Source organism: Pelophylax lessonae, assembly GCF_965119305.1.
Source record: "Pelophylax lessonae genome assembly, chromosome: 6".
In the NCBI taxonomy this organism is placed as follows: Eukaryota; Metazoa; Chordata; class Amphibia; order Anura; family Ranidae; genus Pelophylax; species Pelophylax lessonae.
Window position 1 is genome coordinate 182,560,937 of NC_138773.1, and position 24,434 is coordinate 182,585,370.

At 41.3% G+C, this 24,434-nt stretch overlaps 1 protein-coding gene across 1 annotated transcript in view; it reads right to left on the reverse strand.

The window, feature by feature from the left end:
* The window catches only part of COL3A1 (collagen type III alpha 1 chain), a gene marked incomplete at its 5' end in the record, with an annotated part of 127,156 nt that extends 103,566 nt beyond the window's left edge, over window positions 1-23,590 (reverse strand). Inside the window, one exon of the mRNA XM_082261750.1 lies at window positions 23,569-23,590. Within this exon, the coding sequence (XP_082117876.1) occupies window positions 23,569-23,590 (22 nt within the window). The remainder of the gene's footprint in view (window positions 1-23,568) is intronic.
* Between the last annotated feature and the right edge of the window lie 844 nt (window positions 23,591-24,434).

The window sequence follows — 24,434 nt, forward strand, 5'->3', positions numbered from 1 at the left end:
CACGCTCTGAAGTATCAAGTATCTCCAGACACCAAAGACAGATGGGGGAGCTACATCCATTTAGATGTGTAAGGAAATCCTCCTAATGGATCCCCGAAGTAAAATTAACTTAATGCTTTGCCAAATATGGACAAAATACAAGTGAACTGTAAAATAATATCTTATTACACTTTCTCATTCTTAATGTGTCATAATTCAATTAAAACTATGCTATACGTCAGCTGTCTTCAAACTATGGCCCTCCAGGAACTACAATTCCCATCATGCCTAGTCATGTCTGTGAATATCAGAGTTTTACAATGCCTCATGGGATGTGTAGTTCCATAACAGCTGGAGGGCCTTAGTTTGAGGATCCCTGCTATAGATGTTTGTTTTTCAATTCAAACATCTTCCCTGATAAAGAAATGTTAGAACATGATCAGGCAGTTATTTGAAATCTCCCCAGTAGGGACAAGAATACACCAAAACCCAGGATGTCTTCCTGCCTCTGTGACAAATGCTTCCCTAATTTTTTGCCCTGCTTTCAAAGGGGTCAGGAAGAGAGGTGAAATTGGATCATGGAGAGCAATAAAAACTTGACAGGAGCATTTGCTCTTTCCAAGTTTATCCAAAACAAATAAAAATAAAAATGTTTTGCTTCAGTGAGCTTTAAGCTTTCACAAAAAAATGTTATAGTTGACCTTAAAATTAAATTAGATGGAAAAACTCATGACTCACTATATAGTCAGATTTTTATCACTGTATTTCTTTGTGTAGCCACTAACAGGGAAAGAACCAGATGGGAAATGAGAATGCATAGTGATTAAATATAGATTTTAGCAAATTAAATGTCAACCAGTTAGATCTTGATACTTTAATAGTATTCATTATCTATGTAGCATTATAATAGTCCTTTTTTCTTTAAGTATTATCATTTTTAACGTGTGAACTCTGCTTAAATAACCTTGTGGGAAAGGGAGAGAGCTTCAGTGGAGTTAAGACATAGCTTTCTGGTTTAATTCTAACACAAACATTGTTCAAGGGCATAAATTATGGAAAATGGAAGTGGTTTCTTAGCTAATCTTTAAGGCATTCACTTTCAGTAAACATTGCCAAAATTTCATGTCCAAAGTCAATGCTCCATATTTCAGCTAACAAATGTCTACAGCCAGACTTATCTTCTGTTTTCCATTGTCAAGTTGACAGAAAACAGACAATGGGCCTATTTAACCAGGTTTAAAGCTTGCTTGCTGGCTGGCTCTGAACCCCCAAGGATGTAGCAAGGATGTCATGTCCAGATTTATTAACTGAACATTATTTGCTCATACATAGTCAGCTTGAGCTATACACACACACACACACACACACACACACACACACATTCACTAAAATGTTGTCCCAATGGTCACGACTGCAGTGATTTCAAAATGAAATGAGTGTTATGTTTTAAAGTGGTTATAAACCCTAAATATTTTTACATTTATGCACTCCTTGCATTAACTTAAAAAAAAATGTAAGCATAAATATCCCCCTCACCTCCCCCTCCCCCTTTGTCTACCTGAGCCCTCATTCAAACCAGCGCTGTGCCCATCTTCAGCTCTTCTCTCCCCTCCCCTCACTTCCTGGTCTATCAGGCTTTGCTTAGGTAGAGGGAGACATTGGCTCCCACTGCTGTCAATCAAAGCCAGTGATGAGGAAGTGGGGTAGTAGGGGGCAGGGATGAGTCTCACTGTTTGCGTCAATAGATTCAGAAAATGAGACACAGGAGGGAGCCCACCTAAGTGCCCTCATAGAATGTTGCTTTTTGTGGGGACACTCGGCGGAGGGGAGAAGCCAGGACTGTCAGCGGGGAACACAAGAAGAAGAGGTTTGGGGCCATTTGTACAATTCCATTGCACAAAGCATGCAAGTATAAACCTGTTTTTTTTTTCAAGAGCATTTACAATCACTTTAATGAACATAAAGTACAATTGAAAGCTCCTTTGTGACTTTTCAAAATTTTTCCAAATCTAGTTACTATGCTATGCATAAGCTTTATGATCTAAACAAAAACCTTTCTTTAACTCACCTGAAGAAGCGAAATCAATTCTTTATTTTTGTCTCACCTGCTCCCTTTCCCAGACACTGCAGCTCACAATGGGGGAGTTTCAGCAACAGATGCAGTGCTGGCAATACAGAAAGCATTAGGTAGGGCTACGTTTGGGTAGCTGTTGATTGAGGATTAGAGATGGGCAAACCCAAACATCGCCTGTTCACCTGTTCAGCAAACACCTGAATTTGCAGATCGCTCGGCGGGATGTTCGCCTGCTGAGCAACCCACAATGCACTGCACACTGCATTCTAAGCCCTGAATTTCTCAAAAGCTTTGCACAATCAGGACATAGTGAATAGCTGGTTGTTAAGGAATGGGCTGGGAAGCTGACCGCAGAATTCATAACAAAGGATTGGAGTCATCAGCTGTCAAAGGAGTTATAAGCTGTCAACGGGCTTCCCCGCTGACAGCTGAATGAAAAGAAAAAAAATGACATTTAAATTGCCGGCAATATAATACCATTTCTGGCAATACAAAATTGTTAAAAAAACTACGTGGGGGTCCCCCCATCAATACCAGGCACTTTGGGTACCGCATGCCAAAATGTTAACAAAAATAGCGTGGGATTCCCCCAAAATCCATACCAGACCTTTAGGTCTGGTTTGGATTTTGAGGAGAACCCCACGCCAAAGTTTAAAAAAAAACGGCATAGGGGCCCCGCAAAATCCATACCAGACCCTTATCTGTGCATGCAGCCTGGCAGGCCAGGGAAAGGGGTGTGAGGGAGTGCCCCCCACCTGAACCATACCAGGACACATACACTTTAATATTGGGGGCTTCTTTGGGATGGGGGCTCTGCCACAGCATCTTGTCCCCATGTTGATGGGGACAAGGGCCTATTCCCCACAACCCTGCGGGGGGTCTGTGGGCAGGGGGCTTTTTGGAATTTTGAAGCCCCCTTTAACTAGGGGCCCATTGGATACTGTCCTTCCATGGGAATGAGTTTTGGGTGGTGGCACCACCCCCTTGTGATGTCACCAATCGAGCATGCACCGGCCAGTGACCACACATGGGGGGGTGCCACCAGGTGATGTCACCAGGTGGCCCTGCCCCTTACCTATATAAGAACTGTCAAATTGTAGAGCCTGCAGTGGTGCAGTGGGCAGTTAGCCTTCATTGAGTACGCAGGTTTTTTTCTTTTTTCGGGGCCGGCAGCGGTGGCGGTGGCAGTGTCATGATTGACAATGTATCTACATTGGGGACATTGGTTTTTTTAATAAAGGAATTGTTAAAAACTGCCTTCTGTCTTAACTTATTTTTGACACTTTTTTGGTGAATGGATGTGGTACAATGGAGGGGGCTGGGATCTGGGGGAACCTTTGTTAAAGGGGGCTTCCAGATTCCGATAAGCCCCTTGCCCACAGACTCCCACAACCACAGCCCAGGGTTGTCGGGAAGTGGCCCTTGTCCCCATTAACATGGGCACATGGCGTGGGGTTCCCCTTAAAATCTATACCAGACCCAAAGGGCCTAGTATAGATTGGGGGACCACTATGCTGTTTTTTTTTAAACTATTTTGTATTGCCAGCAATGGTATTGTATTGTCAGCAATTTATATGTCATTTTTTTTTTACTTTATAAATGTCAGTTTTACTGCAGCAGGTTTCGTAGTGTTGCACCTTTCCCTAGTTTGCAGTGTTTTAAACAAACTCAGTCCTACACTAAAGAGATAATGGAAACAGAAAGGTCCCATCATCGGTGTCACTGGGAAAAAAATAGGTACTATTATTGGTGTCAGATGAAGTAAAATAAATTCCAAAGAGTCTCTCTATAATATTTATGGCACTTATACCACTGCTGTATCTCATATATACAGCATATAGTATATATATTTTTTATTTTGTGTAGAGTAAGGGAATGGTTAAAAACCCTTTAAATTTTTTTTGCCATCTATATTCCAGTGTGTTGACACAACAGGAAGTTAAGAGAATATCTTAGAAAGTTGTTGCTGGAAGAATATGCCAAATGGAGGATTTCCCCTCTATTGCTGTTAAGGTAACAGTTTAACCACTTGCCGACCAGCCGCTGCCGGCAGGTCGGCTCTGTCCCGTGAAACGACGTACATGTACGTCGCTTCGTGGAACCGCTAGTGGGGGAGCGCCCATTCACCACAGGGGAAGCCAATTTGTGGGCCCGGCGGCTGCGATTGCAGCCTGGCACCCGCTATCGCTCCTCATGGAGACAGAACGCCCGTCTGCTGTTGTAAACACAGCAGACCACTGTTCTGTCAGTTATGAGCACAGGGATCCTGTGTTCCTCTTATTTAGGAACACAGGTCTCCGTGTTCATTCAGTAAATACATCCCCCCACAGTTAGAAAGCACCCCCTAGGGACACATTTAACCCTTTGATTGCCCCTGATGTTAACCTTTTCCATGGCAGTGTCATTAGTACAGTAACAGTGCATATTTTTAGCACTGATTACTGTAGTAATGTCACTGGTCCTCCCAAAAGTGTAAAAAATGTCAGTTAGTTGTCCGATCTGTCCGCCGCAATGTTGCAGTCTCACAAAAAACGCTGATCGCCGCCATTACTAGTAAAATAAATAAATAAAGAAAAATAACATAAATCTTTCCCCTAGTTTGTAGACGCAATAACTTTTGCACAAACCAATCAATATACGTTTATTGTGATTTTTGTACCAAAAATATGTAGCAGAAAACATATTGGCCTAAAATGATGAAAACATTTGATTTTTAATTTTTTTTGGGAATGTTATATAGCAGAAAGTAAAAAAAAAATATATTTTTTTCAGAATTTTCGCTTTTTTTTTGCTTCTAGCACAAAAAATAGAAATCGCACAGGTGATCAAATACCACCAAAAGAAAGCTCTATTTGTGGGAAAAAAAGACATAAATTTTATTGGAGTACAGCGTCGCACGACTGCGCAATTGTCAGTTAATTTAACGCAGTGCCGCATCGCAAAATATGGCCTGGTCATTAGTGGGTACATCCTTCTGGTCTAGAAGTGGTTAAAAATGTTTGATTTTCCCATCCCACTTACCAGGGCAAATAGAGTGAATTTCTCTATTGGGGACATGGACAACAACAAAAACATGACAGCTGTTCTAACCCCTCACTACTCTATCCACAACTAAAATATAGATATGATTTAAATGCATACACGCCATTTCAGTTGACAACAACAAATAGAGTCATATGACATTCCCTTTAAATATTTAGTAATCTTTACAAAATAAAATGGTTTCCAGATTTTTTTTTATTTGTGAAAATGATTTGTTTTTAATTACTTGATGTCATAGTGTTTCATGTTAGTAGAAATGCAAAGAAATTCTTCCAAGTCATAATTGCTCCTATTTTGCAAAATGATCTGTAACCAGATGGTGTCATGTGAACAGTTTCTTCATAGAGGCTGCATTCTCCATAGCTGAATGTTTTACAAGCAATAATGTTGGAAAATGAGCATCGTTCTGATCACTTTCATTGTCCTTTTTTCTATGAATCATGTCAGTGTTTTATGTGGAAAAATCGCATAGCAATTAACAAAAAAATAATCCAACACACAATCACCATATTGAGAGCACAATGGAAGTTTATTGCTGGCTGCTGTCAGTTTCATGGCACTGAGCATCCTAAGATCTTTGATTTACAGTCATCAGTCTTCCCTGCCTTTACATATTAAAAAAAGATTTATAAGTATGGCCAAAGCTTTTTTTGTCCATCTTTCTCTTGTGGATCACAGGAGTGCACTTACTTTTGCACTCCTGTGACCCAGAAATTTGTTGCCAGCGAGCTGTAGCCTACTATCATCTGATGTAGCAGAGCCATGCCAGGCTCTGAAATATTGTCAAGATCCACCTGGTTGCCTGATTGACACCTGGCTCCAGCTTTCAGTGTAAGGTTGAAAGCCAACTCCACAGCTCGGCGCTCCAATAAATGTTGAAGGAGCAAAGCGGAGAGCAGTGACTGACAGTCTTTACCCTCCGCAGACTAAGGCCCCTTTCAGACTTGTACGACTCCAAAGTTGCTCTGACTTTGGAGTGCAACTTTGGTCCAACTTTAATGGAACTTTGGTGCAACTTTGATGGAACTTTGGTGCAACTTTGATGAAACTTTGGTGCAACTTTGATGCAACTTTGACGCAACTTTGAATGGGTGTAACTTGGATATGACTTTGGCTTTGACCAGTTTTAATAAACAACTGTTGCACACAAGTTGCATTGTATAACATTCAGGTATGACTTTCATGCAACTTCTGAGGGTTAACATCGAAGTCCCTCAAGTTGCATGAAATTCATACCAAAGTAGTGCATGAACTACTTTGAAGTTGCTGCAACTTTAACTACTTCAATACAGGGCACTTTCACCCCCTTCCAGGCCAATTTTCAGCTTTCAGTGCTGTCACACTTTGAATGACAATTGCGCGGTCATGCTATACTGTACCCATATGAAATTTTTATCATTTTTTTTTCACACAAATAGAGCTTTCCTGGTAATTAATCACCGCTGGGTTTTTTATTTCTTACAAAAAAAAAGACAGAAAATTTTGAAAAAAAAAAAAAAAGTTTTTCTTATTTTCTGTGAGTAATTTTTTAAAAAATGTAATTTTTCTCCTTCACTGATGTGCGTTGATGAGGTGGCACTGATGGGCACTGATAGGCGGCACTGACGAGCACTGATAGGCGGCACTGAAGGGCACTGAAAGGCAGCACTGATGGGCACTGAGAGGTGGCACTGATGGGCGCTCAGAGGCGGCACTGATGGGTGGCACTCATGGGCACTGATGGGCGGCACTGATGGACACTGATGGGCAGTACAGATGAGCAGGCACTGATGGGGACTGACTGGCAGCACTATGGGCACTGATTGTGGGCACTGTGGGCACTGATGGTGGGCACTGGTGATGGGCACTGGTGGTGGGCACTGATTGGCACTGTTTTTTCACTTTTCTGTAATCAGGGCACTGATGATCAGTGCCCTGATTACCTGTCCTAGTCTCCCCTTTGAGGAGAAGCTGCTGATCGGCTCTACTCGCCACACACACTCACAGTGTGAGGCGAGGAGAGCTGATAAACGGCACTTCCTTATTTACATGTGACTGGCTATGATTGGACACAGCCGATCATATGGGTAAAGAGCTATGCCATTGGCTCTTTACCAAGATCGGGGTCGCGCCGTGTCCTAGCAACATGGTGCGGCCTAGATCGCCGAACCGCGTCCCCGCAGGCTGCACCGCTCCGCCGTCATTTGACAGTGGGCGGGCAGTAAGTGGTTAAGTTGCCCATATATGACTGGGTATCATTGGAAAACATGGGGAACAACATGTCATGCAACTCTGATGTCCAAAGTTGCATGACAAGTTGCACAAGTGTGAAAGGGGCCTAGGAACTGAGCAATCAGCTGTCATATGATCATTCAGTTCTCAGGCTTAAGCCCCGTACACACGTACCGATTGTCGGCCATAAATATTCGGCCGACGACCGATCAGCCGATTGTAGGCTTGTTAGTATGATGCTTCCGACAGCGCATTTTCGGGCGAACAGAATCTGTCGTGCAGACTTTAAAATTTTTGTTGTCCGTCACCAGAACGGCCGATTGTTCGCCAGTCAGTACAGATTTCGGCCGACAGACAGCCGATTAGCAAGATTGGGCATGCTCAGAAAAGAAAAAAGACAAGGAAAGTTAACCATCACATGACATCACTTCTGCAGTCGGCTGTTTTTGGCCGACAAAATTCGTGTGCAGTCTTTTGCAGTTTTCAACAGACACGACAGCCCTGGACAAAAGACGGCCGATCGTTCGGCAGACGATCAGTACGTGTGTACGGGGCTTTAGAACCAACGTAGGTCAGCTGCAGCATCACACCAATGCTGAGTATAGATGTTTTTTTTTTTTTTTATATACCTCAAACTTCTTCTTTTTTTACCTTTTTAAAAATAACTGAAAGACTGCACAATTTAACAAGGAATTCCAGACAAATGCAAATCTAAAATAAATGTTGAAAATATTTTGAATTGAGATTCTGCTAAAATCTCTTGATATAATCAATTACAACTTTTATCGTACCTGAAAGCTGAATTCCAGGAAAACAGTTTATTACATACTTGAAGTACAGTTGTAGGAGCGGTTTACTCACAAAGGATCTGTATTCCTGCTTCTGCAGCCATGAGATTTACACCTCCCTGCTGACAGCAAAATCAGTCTGGTGACCTGACTTTTCTAAAATATAGTCTAGCAAGACAATCCTGGTCACCTTCCTTCCCCCAGTCCTGCCCACGATCTCCCAGTTCCAGAGTGCTAATGTGCAGAGGAATTTATAAGATTGGTACACTGGATGCATTTCATGATGTTTTAATGATTACATATCCGCATTAATTGATGTTTTATAGTTCTAATGACTGATATCTTAAGAAATGTTGTTTCTGTACCCACCCCTACACTGAATCATGCAAAAAGTTCCTATTTAGTCCTGTTTAAACTACCCTAAACATTAAAGCATATCTAAAGCCAAACCATTTTTTTGTTTGTTTTGGATACAGCAGTGAAGGGTAAAAACCTTGGGGCCCCTTTAACATGGGGTGGACCTGTTTGAACGGACTCCACTTGCACAGCGGGAATCGCTTCATTGATTCCGCTGAGCAGGCGGATGACAGGTCCATCTCCACTCACTGTGCAGAGACCACCCTATCAGAGTCCCGCTCTCCTCTACGGGGAGAATGGATGAAAATGGACAGCCTGTCTGCTTTCATCCAATCCCATCTGATCCGACCCGCTGGATGGATGGCGAACGTATCGCCATTCGTCTGTTTTCAGCAGATCTTGTCGGATTGGATGTCAGGCGGGTGTCAGCGAACACATGTCCGCTGACATCCGCCTCCTCATTGAGGTCATTGGGTGGCTCAATCGAAAATGGACAGGAGGACCCGATTGGTCCAATCGTGTAAAAGGGGCCTTAAATTCTGTGTCTCATTTGGAAATGAAAACAAAAGTCTTCCTAATTGAGAGGAGATCCCCTCTTAAAAAAACTGTTCCCAATAGAAAAGTTCAATTTTAGATTATCAGGTAGTCGGAGGTTAGCCTTTGTGGTCAAGGCATTTTTATTTTAATTTTTTGGGCCCGCCGTGGTGGCGAGCGTCATGATTGATGATGAATCTACATCAGAGGACATTTATTTTTTATAGAAGAATTGTCAAAAACTGTGTGTGTGTGTTTATTTCTTTTTGACACTTGTTTGACTAACAGGTAGAGGTACTATGTACCCTATACTCATTCACATAAGGGGGATTTGGATAGTACAGATGGTACATGGTACAGATGCGCTGCTTTACAGGCAGACTAAGGCCCCCCCCCCCCCGCACTACATTTAGATTCATTTTTCATTTTAAGCATCAATAAAATCACTGCTCCTGTAAAAACAATCTTTTTTTTAAATATTTTTCTGCATTGATACATGTCTCCCAGGGCAGTACCCAGGCCCCCATACCATATGGCCAATAACTTGCATATAAGCCTTCAAAATGGGCATCTTTGATTTTTCAAGTTTGGTTCCCATAGACTTTAATAGGGTTTGCGGTTTGGGTCCGAACTTTTGCGATGTTTGAGCGTTCTGCTGCAAACTGAACCAGGGCGTGTTCGGCCCAACTCTACTGCCCTGTGTCCCTTGCACACTTCATGTGTTATCTCAAGAAGTGTTGTTAGTCCTATTGATACTTATCTTGGATTAAAGAACAATTAGGCCTAGGACACACGGGTCAAATGCCGGAAGACATCCGCCGGTTAAAAAAAAAAAACGGCCCATGTGTATAGCAGTTAGTCCAACAGAAACCAGGTAGTTTGGCCGGTTTCTGTTGGACGTGCATGCTGGAAAACCAGTGGTCAACTGGCTCCCATTCAATGGCTGACAGCACTGACCTGAGTGTTTTGGTGGGGTGGGGTTGACCATCTCCCTGTCAGAACACAACAGCTCAGTGGGGGAGATTGCTGTACTAATAACGGATAGTTAGTAGAGTGGCTCCGACCGGAGGTGACAGTTTTTTTACTTTCAACCCAAAAAAAACTTATAGTATGTACCAGGATTTAATCTTTATGTTGTAGAGAATAGGAAAGTGGGAGGATTTGAGTAGTTTAGCAATAGACAATTGGGCAGGGAGACAAAATCCTGTGTTGTCATCCCACAACAGGGCTTAGAAGTTGAGTGAATTTCTGGGACATCAAGGGTATTTTTCTACAGAGCCTTTAACCACTTTTTGACTGCCACACGACTATTTACTGCGGCAGTCAGCCCCGTACAGGCAAAGTGATGTAGTACTACGTCGCTTGCCTGAGAGCCTCTAGGGGGTGAGCGCGCGCCGCCTGAGGCGCGCTCCCGCCCCTGCTCGTTCCCTGACATGTCCGCGCGTGTGACTGGCGGACCAGATGTCCGTTGATCACTCGCGATCTCCCGGTGCAGAGGGAGAAAGGCAGGCGGCTGATGTAAACACAGCCGTCTGTCATTCTCCCTGATCTAACTGCAGAGATCATACGATCCTGCTATGTTGGATCGTATGTCTCTGTGGCTACATCACTAGCCATGCCCCTTTACAGTTAGAAGCATGCCCCTAGGGACACACTTAACCCCTTGATTACTAATAAAGTTAACCCTTCCCTGCCAGTATAATTTTTACAGTAACAGTGTATATGTATAGCACTGATTACTGTAGTAATGCCACTGGTACCCCCAAAAGTGTCAAAAATGTCAGTCAAGGGTCCGATCTGTACGCCGCAATGTCGCAGTCCCGATAAAAAATCGCAGATCGCCGCCATTATTTGTTAAAAAAAACAATAAAAATGACAAAAATCTTTCCCTTAGTTAGTAAACGCAATAACTTTTGCGCAAACCAATCAAAATACGCTTATTGCGATTTTTTTTACCAAAAATATGTAGCAGAAAACAAATTGGCCTAAAATGTTAAAAAATTTTGATTTTTACATTTCTTTTTGGGAATTTCATATAAAAAAAATGTGAAAAATATTGTTATTTTTTCAAAATTATTGTTTCTTTTTTGTTTATAGCGCAAAAAGTTAAAATTGCACAGGTGATCAAATACCACCAAAAGAAAGCTCTGTTTGTGGGAAAAAAAGGACGCCAATTTAATTTGGGTACAGCGTCGCACGACCGCGCAATTGTCCGTTAAATTCAAGCAGTGCCGAATCACAAAATAGGGCCTGGTCTTTGGGCAGCCAAATCCTCCGGGGCTTAAGTGGTTAAATCAAGCATGAGAAAATGTTCATGTTCAGTATTGCAAAGAAATACTGCATTTGTTTTTGCTTTGACATACGCTTTAAGATTTACGTAAGTAACAAATGAAGTTAGGCCCTTTACACAATTCTTTACACAATCCAGGCCTTCTGTTATCTGTGAAAAGCTGATAAATATAAAGTAATGGAGACGGTGGAGAGGCATTAATGCATAACTGAAAGACAAAGACAAACTTCCCTTGCATATCAGCATGACAGTACAGCATTCCTTTACAGACTACAGCTGATGTTTTTTTTGAAAATTGCAGTTTGAGGAAAAGGGGAAATGGGATAATGTGAGTTAACTGAAAATTGACAATGTATTTAGTAATAACTATGGAAAATGGAAGAAACATGTCACTGTGTTGAACTGGAGAATGCTGAGAACATCTCTTAACCACTTAAGCCCCGGAGGATTTTCCTGCTAAAAGACCAGGGGGTATTTTGCGATTCGGCACTGCGTGACTTTAACGGACAATTGCGCGGTCGTGCGACGCTGTACCTAAACGAATTTGACGTCCTTTTTTTCCCACAAACAGAGCTTTCTTTTGGTGGTATTTGATCACCTGTGCGATTTTTTGATCACGCGCTATAAACAAAAAAAGAGCGACAATTTTGCAAAAATAGCAATATTTTTCACATTTTTTTATATGAAATTCCCCCCAAAAAAAATGTAAAAATCAAAATTTTTTAACATTTTTGGCCAATTTGTTTTATGCTACCTATGTTTGGTAAAAAAAAATCGCAAAAAGCGTATTTTGATTGGTTTGCGCAAAAGTTATCGCGTTTACTAACAAAGGGAAAGATTTTTGTCATTTTTGTTGTTTTTTTTTTAACGCGTAATGGCGGTGATCTGCGATTTTTTTTGCGGTACTGCGACATTGCGGCGGACAGATCGGACCCTTGACTGACATTTTTGACACTTTTGGGGTTACCAGTGACATTTCTACAGTAATCAGTGCTATACATATGCACTGTTACTGTAAAAATACACTGGCAGTGAAGGGGTTAACTTTATTTGGGAGGGAGGGGCTGTGTGTGTCCCTAGGGGCGTGATTCTTACTGTGATTGGCTGTGGCTCTAGCTGTAAGGACACTGATCAACGGATCTACATACTAGATCCGTGTAATCAGTGTCTTTACAGCGAGGAGAATGACAGGCAGCTTGTTTACACAAGCTGCCTGACATTCTCCCTCTTCCCCCGACGATCGCCGAGTGGCCGGCGGACATCGGGTCCGCTGGTCACACGCGCGGGGGGGTGCGTGACCGCGCGGGAGCGGGAGCGCGCCTCCGCGGGCGCGCGCTCGCTCCCCAGACCCTCCCAGGCTAGTGACGTTAATTAACGTCACTCTGCCTGGCAGGGGCTGACCGCCGCAGTAAATCTACTTGCGGCGGTCGGCAAGCAGTTAAAAAGGAATTCTGTCCCCACCACCAAAAAAATTAAAAGCCAGCAGCTACAAATACTGTAGCTGCTGACTTTTAATATTAGGACACTTACCTGTCCAGGGATCCCCTGATGTTGGCACCCCAGTCAATTTTCCAATAGGCTCTCAGGTGCTGCCGCCAACATTCCTTGTAAGGGAAACCAGCAGTAAATCTTTGCGGCTTCACAGCCTGCTCCCTATTGCTCATATGTGAAGTGCGCTGCGCTTTGTGAATGGCTCAATGGCGGGGGAAGGAGGAGGGGGGGCCAAGCTTCCGGGGGAACCTCGCCGCGGCGAGGTCTCCCAGAAGAAGGGATGGGTACCTATCAAAAACAGGTACCCGCTCCCCTCTCCCTTGTGAAAGGTGCCAAATGTGGCAGCGGAAGGGGGAAGGAAACATACAAATGGAGCTGTCCCTTTTGGGTGGAGCTCCACTTTAAGTTACTTCAACCTGTCTCACAACCTTACCAAAGTAAATGACCCAAAACAGACTTGGGGGTATTGCAAAGACTGACTGGCAATGTCTTTAGCCATTTGCTCGTCAGGTTTCTTGTTCACAGACATGTGTTGACATGTCCTCCAGTTCCTCTGTATAGGTTTTTTGCATAGCAAAAAAAAACAAATTAGACCTATATGGTACATCATCAGCAAAATTTACCATCCTGAACTATGAACATGGTGCAGGATGGTAAAATTTAGATCATAATCAATCTCTGCAAAATTCAGGATGTATGCTCTCAAGTTGCTTTCAGGCAGCCATTGTTTTATGGAATATAATTAACTTTCCATAGAAGTAACAGAAGCAGCGTCTTTGACGCCCCCCCTCCCAGTTTAGGTGGGCAGCCATGAGGTATCCAGCAGGATAATTCAATATTTGGCCAGAACTACAGCAGAAAGGAGATCTATCCAAGATATTCTGTTCCAAGACCTAATGTTAAGAACTTTTGTAACTGCAAAGCATTGGTTTTATAGCTTTCTAGCTTGCAGTAGACTAATCAACCACAAGCTGGGAAAAAAATTATACCTTGTAGATTTTCCTTCCCGTACATACTGCAGAGTGGAAAAACATCACTAACTTTCCAGAACTTGCTGGAAAACTGCAAAATCATGCTGTCATCCTTTTTTTTTTTTTTTACCACCAAAGACATTTTAACATGGGTACCATAAAAAGCTTCACTCCATTTAGCCAAAATGCTAAATCCAATCTGTCTGCATCTTGATACTATTGGTTTGATTTACTAATGGCAAATAGACGGCTCACTTTGCAAGCAAAGTTTCACTTTTCAAAGCATTTTTTCTTAGAGCTTAGTGACTGTGGTTAACTTTCACATTGCAAAGGATACCCATCTCATGCAAGGAAAATACAACAGCATTTTTCCTTGCACATGATTAGATGAAGAAGTCAGAAGAGCTTCAGCTCATTCACTACGCTCTGGGGAAACTCCCTTGGCAAAGTATAACTTCCCTTGCAAAACAGTCTATTTGCCTTTAGTAAACCAACTATTACATGCCATTCAGACTTCATATCCCACTTCTGTATACATGAACAAGTATGAGTGTCTAGAAAGTGCAGCATGTTTTATCATTCAGAATAGTTTATATTCCCATCACACACCTTCCTGGATATAGGCACATCTGTTGTGGGTGCTCCAACGATCGCCAGCTGGACACTGGATCTATCACAGATACATACATATTCGCCAGCACACCACAAGGATCTTGCACAACAGTCCGAAAAAACTTTTTATTGCAAAAGGATCACATCAGGATCGGTGCAACGTTTCGGAGTCACTCAGGACCCCTCTTCACATGCCTGACAAAGGGTCCTGTGTGACTCCGAAACGTTGCACCTATCCTGATATGATCCAATAAAAAGTTTCTTCGGACTGCTGTGCAAGATCCTTGGTGTGCTGGCGAATATGTATGTATCTGTTTTATCATTTAGACATATGTAAAATTCACAATATACTTTAAAAGAAGAAGAAAATCGAGTATCTGCCTGTCCTATTATCTTCCTTTGCAATATTATGCACCAAATTTGTTCTTGAAAGCTAATTTGTCTTCAGGCTATTTAAAGAGGAAGTAAACCCTCCTCAGGAAGTTGTACCTATAGGTAAGCCTATGATAAGGCTTACCTATAGGTACTGTAAATATCTCCTAAACTTACACCGTTTAGGAGATATTTACCTTTAATGCAGCCAGTGACGTCACTGGCGCATGCGCTCTGAAGGAACGGCTGACCGTGCCGTTCCTTCAGAGCCCCGTGCCGTGACCGTCGGCTCCCGTGCGCGTGCGCGGGAGTGACGTCACCGCGGCTCCGGCCAATCAGATGACCGGATGCCGCGATCCCGGAAGACGGGCGACATGTCATGTCGCCCGTCATACAGGTAAGAGAGCGGCACGGCGGGGGCTCGTTCTAAGGTAAGTATTTCATAATGAGCTAGTATGCGAAGCATACTAGCTCATTATGTCTTTCTCTTGCAGGTTGTAAAAAAAAAAAAAAATTTTTAAATGAGTTTACAACCTCTTTAAGTATATATTCTAAACAAGCAGTAAAAAAAAGGTTTAAAATACTTGAATTTCTGTAGCCTGTCCACAAATTAACTTTAGGGTCCAGGGCATAGTGTGGTCAATGTGTCTTCATTAAAATGATTTGTTTTCCTATACCAGCAAAAAAGGCTGCCACCATCCATGGCAATAAGGATGTGTCAATGCATACCATTTTAGGTGTTGAAATTGTGCCAGCACAGGGCAAATGAGACAAAAACTATACATTCTGTTACATGGGTATTTTTTCTCAAAGTATATACACATAAGTGATGCTTTAGGGCAGTGATGGCGAACCTTGGCACCCTAGATGTTTTGGAACTACATTTCCCATGATTTCCCATGTACTCTGCATTAAAGTTGAGCATCATGGGAAATGTAGTTCCAAAACATCTAGGGTGCCAAAGTTTGCCATTAATGCTTTAGGGTATATTAGGCTTATTTATTACCATTAACCAATCTATGTAGCTGTATTGCTAGAGAATTCATGTTAAACATCATGAACATTATTATAATGACTGTCATTGCTAAAGTTACTTCTACATGTTATGCACTCATACATGTGTTATTAAACTTTATGTTTGCTTCTTTAATCTGTCTATTTTTTTGCAAAGAAGAGAAGGTCTGTGTAATAATGTACATATGAATACATACCATAAAATAAAAATTTAAAATCAGTAAGAATTCTACATAGACAATTATCTTTAGATTATATCGTCTCTTTAGAAAAGATACTAAAACATAATGATCTCCAATATGTATTTCTTTTGAGAGCAATGAAAATAGGTGTGGCACGTCTTTCATAGACAGAAATTACAAAGAAGAGCCACCAGATGGCGACATTAGATCGGTTTCAGAATCTTTCCCTTTCTCAGTCACTCCCTCCTAAGAAAGGTCAGCAGATTCTGAAACTGGAAATCTGGAATACAAAATGATTGAATGAACACTAGCCGTGGGTTGTCTTGTAACAAAAGAACAATATTAGTTAGTACAGGATATAGGTCTCGGATTTATTTCATATGCTTCTTGACATGCGAAGAGAAAATGTAATCCCATTTGCAAATGGTTTTCTATACCGACATGCTGTACATTAGAACTCATGAGATCATATTTTGCTCATTGCCAGCTTTTTCAGACTACAGAGGGAATACTTTACACAGTGCCTTCCAGCTGTTACAACATAGGATGAATATTCATAGCCTAGAGCAAGTTATGACTACATGGAAACTGTTACAGCTAGTCGTGACACATTAATCCTGCGCTGTGATTTAACACAAAGAGCCAGTTGCTGGGATGATAACTTTAGAGAAACATGTTCATGTAGGTAGCAGAGCTTTACAATAATAACATTCAAATACCCAAACACCTACAGAATGCAGTTGCGTTTATGAGCCTATAATTTTTATTTTTTTTGTGATCTTTTCATCATTTTTACAATAAGCTGCAACACTGAATAAAAAAATGTATACTTTTAGATAACATTCATAGGATGCAATTTTTGTAAAAGTTTGTAAAAGTAAATTTTAAGAATTTTTAACTCAAACATTGCTACAAATTACATCTTCGTTGCACCAATTTTATAAAATCAGCAGGACCAATTTTCTAAAACCAGTTGGACCAATTTTCTAAAATCAATGCACATTTTAAGACCATATGGGTTATATTTTCCTTTTAAATCATTTCTTATATATTTGCAGCTTAAAAAATATTGTAACATTTATTTGCATAACTTTAACAATTTTGATTAACACTTTACAGTATTTTAAATATGGTATATTGATAAGAGTAAAAGAAATGTTGTATTCTATATGTTCATGTTGTACGGAAAAAAAATGAATAAAGATAATTGTTTTATAAAAAAAAAAAAGGGGTTCCTTTAAAAAAAAAAAAAAAAGAGTAAAAGAAGGGTGCCCAGTATTTTGCATTCCATATTATATTTAAGTAACTAAATCTTATATGCAAGCAAACATCAAATAAATCAAGCCGCAGCATGCATGCTGCATTGTAAAGATTTTGTGTATCTGATGAATATTTTGGTTAAAAGCAGTCCTTTAAAACAGTATGTTTTTTTTTTGTTTAAGTGATCAGTATACTAATACTGCAAGTAAGCTAGTAAGAGGAAAGTATGCTACTTCAAGAGAAAAAGTTTTCTTTAAAAAAGTTACTTTTTTTTACTATTATTGAATAATGTCATGTGCTTTTGTATGAACCAGTCGTGATTCCAGCAGGGATTTATTAACCACATGGCTGCACAGTTTTCACACATTGTTAAAGTTTGGTCCTTCTCTGCCTCGATGGTGTTGTTTTAGCTGTCCTAGGGAAGGTCAGATTACACTGCCGTCAGGGATGGAGAAGGATGTAGTATCTGCATCAGACAAGCACATCTAAGTCCTCTACAACCTGTTGCTCTTTTAAGTTCAGTGTGCTTGTTTGCAAAAAAAAAGTAGATAGCAACTAAAAGTAAAGTTTGCATAACATGTTATTTTCAATGTACTAGGTAGTACGACATTGCAAAAAAACAAATATAAACCAGTAAAACATAAAAAAAAAAAGAAAACTAAACAAAGTTTGCTTTTCCTTCTGAGTAAGCTTGCGTTCAGACCCCTGGATATCTGAGCAGTTAGGTACAGTAAGGTGAGCGAAGAATATAAAATTGTGACGGTTACTCACCTTGCTGCTGTGCCAAAACAAGGGACGGGTAAGCCACTGCAAGGATGCAGAGGAGGGCGGATATTTGCACAAAGCTCATCATGTCTAAATGTTAGACATGAGACTCTAAGTGCAGACTAGGGGATGAAATATGTAAAAGAATCTTCTCAAATTAGCACCATCAATTGTTCCCCTACCCCCTTCAACGATGGGCCCTTAAACAGAACTTAGCCACAGAGATTCCCTTGCAGTGTTCTTAAATAGGGAAATCTTTGGCATGTATTAAATCCCAGCCCCTTTCTGAAACTTGAGAGGTGTTTCCATCACTAAACCCATTCAATGCTGCAGCATCCCATATAGGGCTTCCACCGTACATTTCTGCCAAGTGAAGTTGTAGAAGAGTTAACATGCAGAGACCTGCGAATGACCTTACAGAGCAGGAAGAGATGTTAAAGAACACATCTGGAGAAATGCTGCTTGTGTGAATGAGTAGATTACAAATTTTCACTTCTCGCTAAATATAGGGACAGCAGATGTTCTTGTTTCTGTTGCCACACACTGAGTACCAACAATGATTCTTTTCATTGTCTAATTATTGAAAACATAGGTACATGCTATTAGAATTATTAAAGTGCAAGGGATAAAGTGCAAAGAGCCAAAAGGCAATAATCAAACAAACCACAAATAAAAAAAAGTGCAGCGCTATTAGTCATAAATGAATAAATACGGTACATAAAATAAAAAGTCCATGTAAATAGTCCCGTCCAATGCTGTGAAAGATAGGAGATCCCTCTATTTGTGAATAGTGATGAAAAGATGAAAAGATTTGTAAAGATACCACCAGCCTGTGATTTCACACCACGCCCACCCTATTGCATGGACCAACTAATAAGGCAGGTCACATTCACTTTGTTTACAATTGGAAGCTGAATCCAAATCACCTGGGAGATTTCCCCACAATAAGATGGATGGCATCAAACACAATATAGCAGCATATGCGTCCCTCATTCAAAAATTTACGCCAAGGAGCACCAGCCTGTAATTTCACACCACACTTACCCTATTGCATGGACCCCCTAATAAGGCAGGTCACATTCACTTTGTTTACAATTGGAAGCTGAATCCAAATCACCAGGGAGATGTCCCCTTAATCAGATAGATGGCATCAAACACAATATAGCAGCATCCGCATCCCTCATTCAAAAAGTTACGCCAAGGAGCACCAGCCTTAGATTTCACACCACGCTTACCCTAATGCATGGACCCCCTAATAAGGCAGGTCACGTTCACTTTGTTTACAATTGGAAGCTGAATCCAAATCACCAGGGAGATGTCCCCTTAATCAGATAGATGGCATCAAACACAATATAGCAGCATCCGCATCCCTCATTCAAAAAGTTACGCCAAGGAGCACCAGCCTTAGATTTCACACCACGCTTACCCTAATGCATGGACCCCCTAATAAGGCAGGTCACGTTCACTTTGTTTACAATTGGAAGCTGAATCCAAATCACCGGGGAGATGTCCCCTCAATCAGATGGATGGCATCAAACACAATATAGCAGCATCTGCGTCCCTCATTCAAAAAGTTACACCAAGGAGCACCAGCCTGTAATTTCACACCACGCTTACCCTAATGCATAGACCCCCTAATAAGGCAGGTCACATTCACTTTGTTTACAATTGGAAGCTGAATCCAAATCACCAGGGAGATGTCCCCTTAATCAGATAGATGGCATCAAACACAATATAGCAGCATCTGCGTCCCTCATTCAAAAAGTTACACCAAGGAGCACCAGCCTTAGATTTCACACCATGCTTACCCTAATGCATGGACCCCCTAATAAGGCAGGTCACGTTCACTTTGTTTACAATTGGAAGCTGAATCCAAATCACCAGGGAGATGTCCCCTTAATCAGATAGATGGCATCAAACACAATATAGCAGCATCTGCGTCCCTCATTCAAAAAGTTACACCAAGGAGCACCAGCCTGTAATTTCACACCACGCTTACCCTAATGCATGGACCCCCAAATAAGGCAGGTCACATTCACTTTGTTTACAATTGGAAGCTGAATCCAAATCACCAGGGAGATGTCCCCTCAATCAGATGGATGGCATCAAACACAATAAAGCAGCATCCGCGTCCCTCATTGAAAAGTTACACCAAGGAGCGCTCAGATGACCAGGGTTTCATGAAAGTAAAACAGCCCACATAGTGTAATCTCTTTTAAATTTTAATATAGTGCAAAAAAAAGAGTAACACGTATAAAAGCCTTAGGAGAAGCATGTAGTATTAATAACCTTCCAACCAGTAATTAAGATGGCTGACATTGACTGTGCATGCATGGTAGTGTGTGTTCATAGCTAGAGCCGACACATTTCGGGGACCCCATAGTCAACCCCATATCAACCAGTCTGATCAGATTTTACTGGAATCTGGTTTTGTGTTTTATTTGCAATGTTTCATTGTAAACATTATAAGCTGGGAAATATCATTATTAATACCTTGTCCAATGCAAAAAAACAACTCAATGCATCTGGTAACATTTCTTTTTAAAAATTAGGATGCTTACAAAGAGTTTTTTCAGTCGGCTAAAAGTCCTGACGTGTTTCGGAGACCCCTGATGACGTCATGTATGACAAAACACGTCGGGTTAAAGGTAAGCATTAGGGTAAGCGGGGTGTGAAATCACAGGCTGATGGCATCTTTGCAAATCTTTTCATCACGAATAGAGGGGTCTCCTATCTTTCACAGTGTTTGATGAAACTATTTGCATGGACTTTTATTTTATGTATTTATTAATTTATCACTTAGAGCGCTGCACTTTTTTTATTTGTGTTTATATAATCTGGTGTCTGGATTGTGCACAGCTGCTGATTATTTCCTATATTTTCATCATTTGCGCAGATATATTTTTCTATATGATTCATATCAACCAGTCTAATCAGATTTTACTGGAATCTGGCTTTGTGTTTTACTTGCAATGTTTCATTGTAAACATTATAAGCTGGGAAATGTCATTATTAATACCTTGTCCAATGCAAAAAAAACAACTCAATGCATCTGGTAACATTTCATTTTAAAATCTAGGATGCTTACAAAGAGTTTTTTCCAGTCGGCTAAAAGTTACCTAAATCCACTTTAACTAAATGAAGTGCTAATTTTATATATATAAAAAAAAGGTGGTTGTGTTTCTTACATGCTCTGTGTAAGTTTGGTAATTTTAAGCAAATATAGGCACTATACTGTTTTCTGGGCAGTGCGTTTGAGTAGACGCATTCTGCAGCTGACTCTGGCAACACTTTTATAGGCTTGGTCTTGAATCGTTTGGCTACCCTTCTGTATTAGTCATTGGGGTTGATTTATTAGATCTGGAGAGTGAACAATCTGGTACAGCTCTGCATAGTAACCAATAAGCTTCCAGGTTTTTTTTTTGGTCAAAGCTGAATTGAACAAGCTGACGTTAGAAACCGATTGTCTACCATGCGCAGCTGTACCAGATTTTTTACTCTCCAGTTTTAATAAATCAACCCCACTGTGTGCTCCATGTGTTAGTTTTTAGCCAAAATGCTCTCTTTGAAAATCTACTTATACAAAATATTGTGCTTATTAAATGGGGGTCAAACTGCTGCAGGCATAAAGTGCACATGCAGGGAGATCAGTGAAGATGCCCATAAGTTCCCATTCACACTTGTGCAACTTGTCGTGCAATCGTACCCCAAGTTTTCCAATGATAACCATTCATATCTGTGCAACTTAAAGTTGTAGCGACTTCAAAGTAGTTCATGCATTACTTTTGTCCTACTTGCAACCTGCAACTTGAGTTCCATAGACTGCAATGTAAACCCTCACAAGTTGCATGAAAGTGGCACCTGAATGTTATATATGCAACAGTTGTGCAAAATTCATTATCCAAAATCCAAAATCCATTATCACTGGTCAAAGCCAAAGCTGCATCCAAGTCACACCCATCCAAAGTTTTGTCAAAGTTGCATTAAAGTTGCATCAAAGTTGCACCAAAGATGCAGTTTAAAGTAGGGATCGACCGATTATCGGCAAATCAGATATATCGAGGGCCGATATGCACTTTTCCCGATATATCGGAATCGGCCCCGGAGGTTACCGATATTGCCGATATTTCGGGAAAGTGCATGTACCAGAGTGATGCCTGCAGCTAGAGGCATCACCCCGTACCGGCATCCATAGCCGACAGTCGCCTGTTATGTAATGACAACGGATGCGGCTGAGAAGCCGCTCGGCTGTCATTACAAGGAGCGGGAGGGGACGTCCCCCCCTCCCGCTGCCTTCCGCGGCTCGCCCGGGTCTCCCATACCACCGGGAGACCCGGGCAACCAGCCTGCATGGCCACCGAAGACCGCATTCGACTCTGAGCGGGTCTCCATGCAAAATCCCAGAAGTGATGTCATGAGTGACATCACTTCTGGGTACTGTCTGGCACCAGATTTTAAAAAAATGACAGCATTCAAAACGGCCAAACTTGGCGTTTTAAATGCTTTTAAGTGCAGAGGAGGGGTTTGGGGTCTTTTAGACTCCCAGATCCCTCCACAAAAGTACCTGTCAAAAAAAAATATATATATATATTTTATAAATGTACAAAAATATCTGCTAATATTGGCGGATACCAATATGCATTGGCCAAAATATCGGTATTGGTATCGGCAATGAAAAACCGATATCGGTCGATGACTAGTTTAAAGTCAAGTGACTTTGGAGTTGTACAAGTGTGAATGGCGCCTTATACTGATTAGCCAATAGCAATGTGTGGGGGTGGAGCTTAGCTGAAAATTCTGACACTACTTGAAAGTGTCAGGAGTCTTGCTCATCAGAACTCCCCAGGATTTAACCATAACAGGGGGACTTGGGAGGTCGCTGCAGGTGTGTGTTCACATATTTTTGCAGAGAAAAAAAAAGCATTTATTATTTATATATTTCTTTAATGTGGCTCTAAACCACAACTATATGTCAGCAGACATCAAAATAATAATAACATGATACAGTTTAGTACAGCAGCAGAAAAAAATACTTTTAGGTGAGATAGAACTAACAAAATATAAAATTATGAATGTGGATGTTTTGTCCTCTGAACCTGGAAGACACAAAAACAAAGACAAATGTGCAAACTTATAGTCTAAGTCCAAAAACATTGGTTACATTTAAGTCACTTCTCCATGGGTGGCTAAGCATGCATAATCCCTTAGAAGTAGAAATGTAAAAGTCGCTCTTGTTGATCCAAAGATCAATTCCTTTTATGTCTGAAGTAATGAATTCTACAGCAGGGGCATTTCTTCCTGTGGTTTCCTCTGTGCCAGCACATGTGTGCAGGGTATTGGACAGTATTTCTCCCCTTACCTTAAACATGTCAAAGACCTCTGAAGTGGTAAACGAATGACTGCTTTGATCAAATTCCTCCTGACCACTTTCTCTGGTTGTCGCCGGGTCAACGCTTTCACCAGACATTTTTTAGCACTAGTTACCTCTAAAAGTCCAGATCACTATATTTTTATATGATCATTGGAGATTACTGTTTATGGCTCTACCTGATCTGATGTGGATGTAGGGTTTTTGATGGATGCAGAGTCTTGTTTAAAGGGGCCTCAGTGTAAGGATAATACATACCTGTCACAGTCACATTCTCCATACTTAATGAGGAGCTCCAGTCTCCCCCAAAAAAATTAAAAGTAAGCAACTACAATTACTGTAGTTGCTGACTTTTAATATAATGACACTTACCCGTCCAGGGATTCAGTGGTGTTGGCACCCGAGCCAAATCTTCAATCAGCTTCGGGTGCAGGCACCGGCATCTTCACCAAGGGAAAATGGCAGTGAAGCCATCCTATTGCACATGCGTGAGTCGCAATGGGTTTTCTGAATGGTCCCGTATTCTTCTCGGACCTATGTGTGTCCCACAAGGCAGCGGGGAAAGGAGGAGGAGCTGGACATACTCGTAGATTTCAGTGGCGATCTTACCTGGAATTGAGAGTGGGTACCTGTCAAAACCAGGTACCCGATTCCCCTTAAATAGTGCAAAGTGGCAGTGGAAGGGGGGGGTAGTCCTGCAGTCTTGGTGTAGTGCTCCATGGATGCGTGGAAACTCCATACTCAAAAGGTCGTTCCCTTGCACAACACTTTCTGTCATAAAGGTGATCAGTAGCAGAACAGAGAAGAGTTAAAGCGGTGAAGGTTTCTACAGGTGATTGGAGGGAAAGGTGGCGGAAGACACGGAGAGAGTGAAACTAATAAGGTGGTGATCAGAGAGAGGAATAGGGTTCTTGGAGAGGTTGCATGGAGTGCATAGGTAGGAGAATACAAGGTTAGGGGTGTTGCCATCAGAGTGCGTAGAAGCCTGTACCTATTGCTTCAGGTCAAATGAGGAGGTTAGACTAGAAGTTTAGAAGTAGCAGGAGTGTTCGTATTAAAAAGGGATGTTGAAGTCACTGAGAAGGATTGTGGGAATTTCAGAAGCAGGAAAGTAGGGTAGCCAG